General features: G+C 45.5%; 1 protein-coding gene across 5 annotated transcripts in view; it reads right to left on the reverse strand.

Moving 5' to 3' along the window:
* The window catches only part of LOC122791042 (myomegalin-like), a 3,200,315-nt gene that overhangs the window by 186,990 nt on the left and 3,001,067 nt on the right, over positions 1 to 12,258 (reverse strand). For all 5 annotated transcript variants that reach the window (XM_044058817.1, XM_044058818.1, XM_044058820.1 and 2 more), the window contains 2 exons: positions 4,305 to 4,418; positions 3,961 to 4,229 (listed from right to left, as the gene is read on the reverse strand). In XM_044058817.1, coding sequence (XP_043914752.1) covers positions 3,961 to 4,229; positions 4,305 to 4,418 — 383 coding nt within the window. The remainder of the gene's footprint in view (positions 1 to 3,960; positions 4,230 to 4,304; positions 4,419 to 12,258) is intronic.

The following is a 12,258-nucleotide window of genomic DNA, read 5'->3' on the forward strand; positions in this document are numbered from 1 at the left end:
CTTCGCTAGGGACAGCTTGCACCTGTCACCCCTGGGCTTTCGGATATTGGCAAAGGCTCTTGCTACCCCCATAGTGCCTTTTTAGGCAAGGCTCAAAAGACAAACCCACCTCCATAGGTATTCACAAGGGATAAGAAACTAAGAGTAATGCTACTCAACGCCAGAAGTCTAAACCTCAAGATGCACGCACTCGAAACTCTCCTTAGCATGGAGAACATCGATATCTGTGCAGTAACAGAAACCTGGTTCAAGGTTCCCAAGAGCACCCCAGCACTACCAGGTTATACCTCATACCATGCTTTTCGGCCCCAAAACCTGGACCGAACCACAAAAGGAGGGGGAGTATCAATATTCGTCAAAGATATCCACACCTCCAGGTTGGTGGCACAGCACGAAGCATAAGAGACTATCCATGTGCAACTAACAGTGGGTAAAACTGCTTTCCAGTTTATAGCCTGCTACAGACCACCCTCCCAAACCCAGGAACCCCACTCGGCCTTCCTGAGAACACTGGAAAATATGAAGGTCTCTCCAAACACCATTATATTGGGCGACTTCAACTACCCAAACATAGACTGGGAGCATTACTCTAGCTCCAACACCCTAGCCCAAAAGTTCCTAGAATTTATAAACTCAAATGCTATGGAACAACTTGTTACCACTCCCACAAGAGGGGAAAACATAATGGACCTGATCACCACCAACATGGGGACTCTATGCTCAAGACCAGAAGTGTATCCCTCACTGGTAAGATCAGACCATAAACTAATCTCACTGGATATTCACATCCCTACTCCACCCCCTGCCCTGAAAACCACAGTGAAAACCTTCTCTAAAGCAAATTTCACACTCCTCAAAATCGAGGTGGAATTCTTCAAAGCCCACGGGCCTGTGGAAAATATGGCCCAGATCGCAGAATCCTTTATAAACGCATTCTATGAACACCTTCAGGAATGCATGGATCATGCAATCCCAAATAATACCAAGAACCAATCCTCCAAAGGCAGACGCCCTGTCTGGTGGACCCCAGCCATAAACAAACTATACAATAGGAGGAGGAAGCTACTACATGATAGAGCAAAATCTCAAAAAGGGAAGGCATCTCTGATCAGTATTAGCAAAAAAACTACGGGCACTCATAAAATCGTCTAAGGCCAGCTTCGAGAGAAAAATTGCACAAGACACTAAGGATAATCACAAGGCTTTCTTTAGTTATGTTAGGCACCTGGGTGGGAATTCCCAGATATGCTCAGAATTAGTCCAAAATGACAAAAAATACACCAAACCCACATACATTGCCAACATCCTAGCGGACAGGTTCAGCGCAAACTTCTCCCCCCCTCCCCACCAAAAGGGCAAATATCTATCCCAGCAGATTGCTGCCCCCGACATCTCAGATGCTCAGGTAAGAGCTGCCCTCTCCAAAGCAAAAAACACAGTATCAATGGGACCAGATGGTGTCCCGGACTGCGTCCTACATGAACTCCAAGAAGAGCTAAACCCAAACATAAAACTACTGTTCGGTCTCAGCCTTACTACAGGATATGTACCCAAAGAGTGGCGTACAGCAACAGTGGTCCCTCTCCACAAAGGTGGTGCCTCAAGCGGATCCTGGACACTATCGCCCCATAAGCCTGCCTAGCTTGGTCTGCAAAGCTATGGAAAGGATCATCATGGACCTCATAAATAAAGATATTGGGGACCTACAGACACTGGATCCTACCCAGTTCGACTTTGTTAAGGGCAGATCCTGCCTCTTAAACCTGGTTGATTTCTTTGAAACAGTCACCAAGGCCATTGACGAGGGGAAGGTGGTCCACACAGCCTACCTGGACCTCGCAAAAGCCTTCGATACAATACCCCACTCGGGCATTATAGATAAGCTCACCAGCTTAAATATAAACCCCTATGTCACTAGATGGGTTGCAAACTGGCTCAAGGACAGAACTCACATGGTTAGAATTGCTGGAGCCATGTCAGACTCCAAACCAGTTACAAGTGGCGCCCCACAAGGCTCAGTCCTGGGACATCTCTTGTTCGGTATATATTTCTCGGAGGTACAGGCCAACACAGAAGGACTGTGGCTGACCAAGTTTGCAGACGACTGCAAACTGGGCGCCATAATCGACTCTCCAGCTGACACAAGCATCCTCCAAAAGGGCCTCATAGAAACAGACAACTGGTGCCAGAGCCATGGCTTCAAGCTAAACGCCAAAAAGTGTATAGTCATCCCCTTTGGCAAAAACAAAGTGCCCACAAATTACCACATAGGTGGTAATCCATTAAGTACAGAAGAAGAAATTAGGGACCTGGGAACCCAAGTTGATAGCAATCTCTCATTTGACAACCACGTGACCAAAGTGGTTAGAAAAACATTTTATATAACCCACCTAATCATGAAGGGATTCACATCTAGATCAGGGGAGGTAATCGTGCCACTTTACTCATCCCTCATCAGGCCCATAATTGAGTACAATGCCCCTTTTGGGATGTACCTTACCAGACACCTGCAGCAAATGGAAAGACCTCAAAAGTATCTCACCAAGAGGATCAAAGGACTCAAACAGATGCTATATGCTGCCCGGTTAAAGAAACTCCAGCTCTGCTCAGAGGTGATCTGTGCCTGACGTATAAAGCCATGTCCAACCCGGAATTAATGGACATGCTGCACCTCAGAAAATCCAAATTCCATTGAGCTACGCGCTCGAGAGACTTGAACCTCAGCACTGAAATAAATAGGACATGCTGGAGGGACAGATTCATAACCCAGAGGCTCCCTTCACTCTGGAATAAAATCCCAGTCCAGGTTAGGCATAGTCCCTCATTGAGTCTCTTCAAGAGGAATCTTGATGAGTGGATGGGAGATCGTAGGTTTACCCCGGGTATCACTTCTGTGTCACTGTTAGACAGAGGCACAGTATACTAACCTCGAAAAAGAGCATAGCAAAATTAATTTAAAATGGGTGGCGAAAGCCAAACACACTCTGGCTAGGCTTATAAATGCCCTAGGGCAGATAGCCTAGTATGAACCTATGAAAGGATTTGTAACCCCTTGTTTGTTGATCTACATGACTATAGCATTGTCCATCAAAATCTGAAGGTAGTCACAGAAATCAGAGGAGAGAGAGTGAGTCTGAAAGGCAAGGATAAGGGGGTTCCATTTCTTTAATATTTATAGGACTGCACCTGTCCTCTGTTGACCATGTATCTTCAGCTTTTTGCCCATACAACAAGCTCCACACGCCAAGTCTGAGGCATCTATAGAGGCTTTCTAATGGGTAGCAGGAACCAGAAAGGGCACTCCCAGACTGAGTGATAATCTGGTTGATCCATCAATGAAATTTCTTCTTCACAAAGGGCAGGGGAGGAAATGGGAAGTTCAGAGGGGGGCAATACTGGCTCATACTGCCTTGAGGTACCACTGAATTTTCCTCATGTGGAGTCTTGCAAATGTATTCATCTGTATTATTGAAGCTGTGAACCCCATGGCTCTCATAAATCTATCGGGCTGAGGTAATTTCTAAAGATGGAAGTGACTGGACATACAGGTTTAGAATCTCTATTTTCTCCAAGGGCAGGAATGTCATCATGCAAGACGTGCTCAGCTGGCATCCTAGCAAAACTAGATTCGGTGTGTGACATATGGTGCAACTTAAACCAACCTAAGGCTTTTGTATATTGACTGGACACTGGGCTGCCCTAGTCAGGGAATCTCAGATGGAAGAAATACTGCAGCAAGTGAATAGAAGATCATCATGAGTTACAAAAGGATATTACACAGCTGGGACAAATACTTACGAGAATAAATGGTCTGGGTCTATTAACTACCTTATAATACAGAATGACGTTCTTAAAGGAGACACTGTAACATGACAAATGTGGCAGACAGTAACAGAAAATGCACACAGTAAGATTTCTGTCCTGGAGAGCTAAAACACACAGTCTTCAACTTATTCTTACCTTTAACCCAGAGCCTTCACTGCTGATGGTTTTCAAATATTGCCTGAAATGAGATTCCATGTCATGAATAAGACCAGAGCCCTCTGAAATACACTTGCACAGTGCACTGTAATCTTCAGCTAAGCCAAGAACATGATGTCCATTTCTGTCTACCCATATTTGCCGCTCTGGAACTTGACGAGTAGAGGGTCCAAATTCACAGTCAGCAGAGTAAGTACTACATGGGGAGGTACTGTCAGTTTCTTCATTTCTGGCAGGCATTTTCTTTTCTAAACCAAAATAAGAATTTTTAATCATTATCAGTAATTTCAAATGTAAAACACTACTGATATGTAATTACTAACCTGAGCTGTCTTGGTATTCCAGACTACTCTTCTCTGGAGGAGATGCACAGCATTTTGGAGTGAATGGACCTTTGTTGCCTCTGTTATCCTGCATATCAGATTCACGACACATCTCTACAATATAAATGTAAAAATAATAAAATAATATATAGACAAGTGTCTAACAAAAAGTCCTAAAAACACAGAAAATTTGTGAAGAAAGAATGTAAAATTAAACAATTTTTTTCCATTGCTAAAACGTTATTACATAAGAACTCACTGTAAGCCCATTTGTCTGGCTTGGCGAAAGGAGGAAGCGGGCTCATATCCATCTGACTTCACTCCTTGTAAGATTTTAGGTTATGCAAAGGTTTAACTAACTAAATTAACTTACAAGAATAAAGTCACATATTCCTTCTGCTACGCACACATCCCAAGAATTAATAAGCATGGGTGGAAGATGTTAGAAGTGAGGCATGAAAGATACTGCTTACTAAGGTCTGCCTGGAATCAGACCAAAGGATGGCACAGCACCAGTCAGAGCAAGAGAAAGGGGAGAAACCTTCTGCAATATAGGAGACGAAAAAGAACTGTGTAAATATGTCAGACTGGACATAGAGTAAAAAGGCACATGACATACATGCAAATGACTGCATATGAAACAACAGTCTCTTCTCATAGCATTAAGGGGAGGCAAACATTCACAAAACAAGGCAAGGAGCAAATAACAATAACTGATCACCTACATAGTACACAGAATGTAGCTCTGACTGTGCAGAGATGACATTTGTTTGATCAGCACAATAAGAAAGTACAGTTTTGTACCTACCATAAATGTAGATGTCCGAGAGGTATGTATCTGCAGTCCTTACAAATGGCCCTTCGGTCGGCCGGATTCCAAAGTCTGGGTCTGGCCTCGGCTGATGTCGCACTTCACCCGTCATAGCTGCAGTTCAGCGGGTATAAAGGCATCAGCCGACGCCATTTTCCTCAGTGTTTCTTGCCCCAGATGCCAGGTGCCCTCTAGGAAGGCTAAATTTGGATAAATGCAAATGTTTCCAAACAAAAGAGAGCAAATAGAAATAAACACATATATACAAACAAATACACCATAATAGATTCCCCCAGCTAGCTACAAGATGGGCAAATACCCTAGGAGTACCACAGAGGGGAAGGAGGGTGGGTAATCCTGACTGCAGATGCATACCTCTCGGACATCTACATTTATGGTAGGTACAAAACTGTACTATGTCCTTCAAGGATGCATCTGCAGTCCTTACAAATGGGTAGAATACCATAGCCAAACTGGGGGAGGAGGCACTAAGAGTTTATGGTGTAGTTAAGATCCCTTGCAAAACAGCAGTGGCAAAACCTGCTCGGGATCTGGAGTATAAAGGCAGATCATAATGCTTGGCAAATGTATGCACGGAGCTCCAAGTAGCAGCCTCTAAAATGTCTTTGGTAGCCACTTCTCGTAAGACAGCTGTAGTAGTGGCTGTAGCCCTTGTGGAATGAGGTCTGATGTTTTCTGGAGTTGCCTTTCCATGAAAAGAGTAACAAAATCTAATGCAATTTCCTATCCATTTTGAGATTGTTTGTTTTGAAATTGCTTTTCCTTCCATTCCTGTTGCATATGCTACCAGAAGCTGGTCAGTTTTTCTATTGTTCTTGGTTCTGTCCAGGTAGTAGCGCAATTGTCTGTGTACATCCAAGGTATGCAGCAATCTTTCCCCCCTAGCAGGTGGATTTTCAGTAGCAGATTCAGCCATGCTGGAAGAGGCCTCGGTAGAAGGAGGCATGCTTTCGGCCGAAGGAAGAACCGCGGACTCGGCTTCAGCCGAAACCGAGACTTCGTGGTTATTTAGCCGCGGTTTCGGCCGAAACCGCGGACCGCGAGTGTCGGTCCTTTTCTTTACGCTTTTTAGCTAAATGTGAAGTCGGAGTCTCCGACGGCATAATAAGCAAAAGCGGAGCCGAAAAACTCCTCTGCAAACTCCGACCGACGTCTAAGTGTTCATCGGTTGAAGGAAGCACAGGCTAGACAAGCTGCTACGTCGTGGTCTGGGCCTAAACAAGGTAGGCAATAAGAGTGGAAATCTTTATGAGGTATTTGTTTCCCACAAGTTAAACAGTTATTCACTTTTTCTGACATCGGCTGAGGCAAGAAAGAGTCCCCAACGGGGTACTTAGCTTTTTAGAAGTCTTCGGTAGTAGCAATCTCTGGTTCTGACCGACCGGCACTTGCGAACAGCTTCTGCTTCGGGCGCCACGCGGCAAGAAAGACTGGGGAAAATGGCGTCGGCTGATGCCTTTATACCCGCTGAACTGCAGCTATGACGTCGGGTGAAGTGCGACATCAGCCGAGGCCAGACCCACACTTTGGAATCCGGCCGACCGAAGGGCTGCCTGAGGCCAGGACAACCCATTTGTAAGGACTGCTGGTTAGAGGATGATGGGAATGAAAAGTCGAAGTTGTCTGGCTCATCATGGGGCAAGGACTTTAAGCCTACTACATAAAAGCAAAATGTGTAGTTCCACAGGACAGCTGGTCCAGTACGCTACTTAAGTGTACACAGGCTTTGGGACATAAGTCTAGCTGAAGACAGCATGCACTCCAGTTAATCACTGCAAGTGTACCTGCTTTCCAATGTTGGGAAGGGGCTGTTGGGAGCATTAGAAATCTTCTAACCTCCACGGATAATAGATGATCTCCAACCTCCTCTTCTTCTTTGATCCCCCTTCCTCATCCAGACTGCCGTCCCAATGTCTGATGTCAATTTCTAGTTCTAGCAGCTACTCCAATTCTCCTCCGGATTATCACCGCTATTTTGTCAGGGCCAAAGTAGATCTTAAGGGCGTCCTGGGGGATAGTGCTGTTAGTCAATCCACCACAATTTTTTATTATTATGATCTACCCATCACTTCCCTCCTCTTCTGGGGTGGAAATACCATTCTGTGATTAGCTGAGTCACTAATCAAACCTAGGTTGCTTGGGATGTGCCCAGAGCTTTATCTATGCTAACAAAGTGACATTTTGCCTTCCTGGCAGTTTCTAAGGACAGAAGTGCGGTAGAATAAACAGCCAAATGAGGACATAACCTGACTGCTGGTGGTGGGGATGGAGGGACTTGACACATCCAGAGCAGTACGAAGCAGAAAACAGGTAATTTGATTAGCCTCAGAGTTAAAGTGTCTCAGTTAGTGAAAAGGCCTAGAAAAGAGGAGATGGCACCTGCAGAATGCATCCATACCCACACAGATGGACAATGACCAAGGAATATCAAAGTCCAGAATGAGAAAAGCAGAGGAGGGAATTCAAAATTAGTACTGCTGGTAGTACAATGGAGGAACGCTCATGTCACAGGTCTAAGAATGGATGGTGCCACTCCTTGCAAACATAGTTGAGGCAAAACTTGTTACTCACCAAAAGGACAATGGACACTGCCCCCTTAAACTCCAAGTTGAGCAATGCCACTTAATTATTTAAACATTAATCCAAAGTGAACCATGGTCTCAGATGAACAGTGCTCTAGGGGATTATCCAGCAGCCAAAGGGAGGTTAAGGCTGATCACTGGAGAAGACAAATCATAGATTCACAGGAAGTTACAGGATTAACAGCCCTAGAGCCCTTACAAGCCTAGCCATATTTATCCTGAGTTGCCCCAATTGTCAGTGGTTAGGTGAGTGAAGTTCACACAGGTGAGGGTCTATGGTAGTTAATATTGACTTCATAGGTTCATAGGTTCATACTAGGCTATCTGCCCGAGGGCATTTACAAGCCTAGCCCATCGTTTTGTGGCTTAGGCCACCCCTTTAGTATGGGGAACTATACCCATTATTTTTCTGTGCCTCTGTCGAGCAGTGACACTGAGGTAATCCCTGGGGTATATCTGCGATCTCCCATCCATTGGTCAAGATTTCTCTTGAACAAGGCCAGCGAGGTGCTCTGCCTCACATGTACCGGGATTTTGTTCCACAGCATAGGGAGTCTTTGGGTGATGAATCTATCCCTCCAGCACGTCCTATTAATAGCCGTGTCAAGGTTTAAGTCTCCCGCCCTTGTGGCTCTGATGGATCTAGATTTTTGAGGTGAAGCATATTCATCAAATCTGGGTTTGACATGGCCTTGTATGTTAGGCAAAGGTCACCTCTGAGCAAGCGTGTGCGACTGAATAGAGCTGGAGTTCTTTCAGTCGGGCAGCATAGGACAGATTTTTGAGACCCTTTATCCTTTTGGTGAGGAACTTTTGTGGCCTCTCCAGCTGCTGCAAGTGTCGGGTCAGATACATTCGAATGGGGCATTGTACTCAATCATTGGTCTGATGAGTGATGAGTAAAGGGAGACTATGACCTCCCTTGATCTAGATGAGAATCCCTTCATGATAAGGTGGGCAATGTAGAAGGTCTTCCTAACTACTTTAGCTACATGGGTGTCGAATGACAGACTACTATCAACCTGGGTCCCCAGGTCCCTGACAACTTCTTCTGTGCTCAGTGGATTGCCACCTATTTGGTAGCTAGGGGTAACCTTGTTTTTCCCGAAGGGTATGACTATGCAATTTTTGGCATTTAACTTTAGGCCGTGGCTCTGGCACCAGTTATCCGTTTCTGTGAGACCCTTCTGAAGGATATCTGTGTCAGATGTGTTTTCTACTATGGCCCAGTTTGCAGTCATCTGCAAACTTTGTCAGCCATAACCCTCCTGTGTTTGCTTGTACTTGGAAAAGTAGATGCCAAACAAGTGTGGGCCCAGGACTGAGCCCTGTGGGACACCACTTGTGACAGGCTTTGAGTCTGACATGGCGCCAGCAGCTCTGACCCTGTGGGTTCTGTCACTCAGCCAGTTTGCAACCCATCTTGTGATGTATGGGTTGACATTTAAGCTGATGAGTTTTTCAATGATACCGAATGGGGTATTGTATCGAAGGCCTTAGCCAGATCGAGGTAGGCTGTATGGACTGCCTTTCCCTCATCAATGGCTTTGGTGACTGTTTCAAAAAGTCAACCAAGTTTAAAAGGCATGATCTGCCTTTGACAAAGCCAAACTGGGTTGGATCCAAAGTCTGCAAATTCCCTATGTCTTTATTTATGAGGTCCATTATGATCCTCTCCATGGCTTTGCAGATAAGGCTTGTCAAGCTAATGGGCGGTAATTTCCAGGGTCGGTGGAGGCACCGCCTTTGTGAAGTGGTACCACAGTTGCAGTGCGCCACTCCTGGGTGCGTATCCAGAGGTAAGACTTTGATTAAACAGCTGTCCTAGCTGTGGGTTTAATTCCTCATTGAGTTCATGGAGCACACAGCCGGGGACACCATCAGGTCCCATGGATGCTGTGTTTTTTGCTTTGGGCACGGCAGTTCTCACGTGCGCGCTGGAGATGTTTGGGGGCTGCAATCGTTTGGTATAGATATCTCTCCTTTTGGGGAGGGGAGAAGTTTGCACTGAACCTGTCAGCCAGTATGTTGGCAATGTCTGTAGGATCAGTAATCTTCACATCATTTTGAACTAGCTCTGAGCATATCTGGGAGTTTCCTCCCAGGTTTCTAACATAGCTAAAGAAGGCCTTATGATTGTCTTTTGAGTCTTTAGCTATTTTTCTCTCGAAATTTGCTTTGGATGATTTTATGAGAGCTCTTAGTTTTTACTTATAGTGATCAAGGGTGTCTTACCTTTTAAGGATTTTGCTCTATCTTGTAGTAGCTTCCTCCTTTTGTTGTAGAGTTTGTTTATGGCTGGGGTCCACCAGACTGGATGCTTGCCTTTGGTACAAAGAGTCTTTGTTTTGCTTGGGATTGCCTTATCCATGCAGTCCTGCAGGTGCTGGTAGAAGGCATTTGTAAGTGATTCAGCGGCTTGAGTACTGTTTTCCGCTCGGGGCCTTAAGGGGGACCACACTAGTCTTTAGAAGTGTGAAGTCGGCTTTTGAGAAGTTCTTTACTGGGGTCTTTTTTATTTCAGGTGGTGCTGGGATGAGGACCTCCAGCTGGATTAGTTTGTGGTCTGATCTCACCAGTGAGGGTACACCTCCGGTGTTGAACATTGTGCTCCCATGTTCGTGATGATGAGATCAAGTATGTTATCTCCTCTTGTGGGGATGGTGACTAGTTGTTCCATGGCATTTGAGTTTATGAATTCCAGGAACTTTTGGGCTAGGGTGTTTGGGCTTGAGTAGTGTTCCCAGTCTATATTAGGGTAATTGAAGTCACCTAGTATGATGGTGTTTGGTGATACATTTATCCCTCTAGTGTTTTCAGGAAGGCCATGTGAGGTTCCTGAGTTTGTGAGGGTGGCCTGTAACATGCTACAATTTGCAGAGCAGTCTTGCCTATGGTTAATTGCACCTGGATGGTCTCCGATGCATCGTGCGTTGCCACCAGTCTTGAGGTGTGGGTGTCCTTGATGAATATGGATACCCCCCCCTCCTTTCTTGGTATTGTCCAGATTTTGGGGCGGAACGCATGATATGAGGTAAAACCTGATAGCGCCGGGGTGCTCTCAGGAGCCTTGAACCAGGTTTCTGTCACAGCACAGACATCGATGTTCTCCATACTGAGAAGGGCCTCGAGTGCGTGCATTTTGAGATTTAGACTTCTGGCATTGAGCAGCATTACCCTTAGTTTTTTCCTTTTTGTGTTCTAGGGTGGTAGGTTTAGAATTTGAGCCTTGCCTAAAAAGGCACTATGGGGGTGGCAAGAGCCTTTGCCAATATCCGAATCCCAGGGTGACAGGTGCAAGCCGTCCCTTGCGAAGCAGCGTGGCTTGTCCAGCATGTCATCCCAGGCAGACAGACACTGGATCCCCTTTGAATGACACCAGTGTTTAAGCCAATTGTTAAAGCTGATCATCTTATCTCTGTATTGTGGCATCATTCTTGGTGAAGGTAGGATACTGCTCAAGGTCAGGGTCATACCTGTCTGGGCTACATAATCAGAGAGCTCCTCAATGTCTCTTTTCATGTAGTCCAAGGAGGTGCGTCTCAGGTCGTTTACACCAGCGTGGACAATGACTGAATCATATTTGTACCTGCTGTTGAGAGACCTGAGTGCTTGCGTTATGTGGCGGATTCTAGCGCCCGACAGGCAGCTTACTGTGACCTTCTCCTTACTCAGTCTGGTGAGCGGGACGTCAGTGTGTCTGACTATGGAGTCACCAATGACTAGTGTGTCTGGCATTGTGTTTGGCCTTAAGGGCTGTGACTGTTTGACACTCTGACTGTGAGGTCTATGTGTTGCAGGTGTTGTGTTCTGAGGTGGTGGTTGTTTGGGTGTCTGCTTTGGTGGCCTCTGCTGTTTTGGTAGATTTTTGATCAGAGCCTCCGAGTATGTCTTTGTGTGTTTATGTGTATGATTTGAGGTTGTAATGGTAATATGTGAGACTGGGTCTATAGTGTGTGTGGTAACCTTCTCCTCCTGACTGGTCTTGCCAGTCCTATGTTGAGAGAGCTCAGCCTCCAGTTTGGCCGTGTAGTTGCATCTCTCGCATGTATTTGTGTTTTGTGGGAGGAGGAGAGGGTTGTCTGTGTACATGAGGCAATTGTAACATTGCCTCAATATTCCCAGGTTCACCAGCTGAGCAGGAGAGGACACTAGCAACTGATCCCTCGACATGCTAGAAGGAATAGACAAAAAACTTTAAAAAGATTCCGGGGACGTGGGTGACCGAGAAATGGGGGGTTGCCTTTTTGGGGTACTATCTATGACAAGAGTGCCATATCAAGGTAATAAGTACTGTAGGAGCAAGTGCTACGTTTAACAGATAGAGAATAGTCTACTTGGAGTCAAGTAGAGATGATCTTTTTAATTATAGGATACGCTGATTAGATCAGTAGTATAGTTCGAGGAAGGTAGTTTTAAGGGAAAATTTGAAGAGTGGACTTTAGGTAGCCCGAATAGTTTAAACCTGCTTAACCGGCGCTGCCCTAGTGTGCAACAGTAGCAACTCCGCGCTAAATCGGGCTAAATCGCGCTAAAGCGT

The sequence above is a fragment of the Protopterus annectens genome, chromosome 16.part0, assembly GCF_019279795.1.
Source record: "Protopterus annectens isolate FY-2018-M chromosome 16.part0, PAN1.0, whole genome shotgun sequence".
Taxonomy (NCBI): domain Eukaryota; kingdom Metazoa; phylum Chordata; order Ceratodontiformes; family Protopteridae; genus Protopterus; species Protopterus annectens.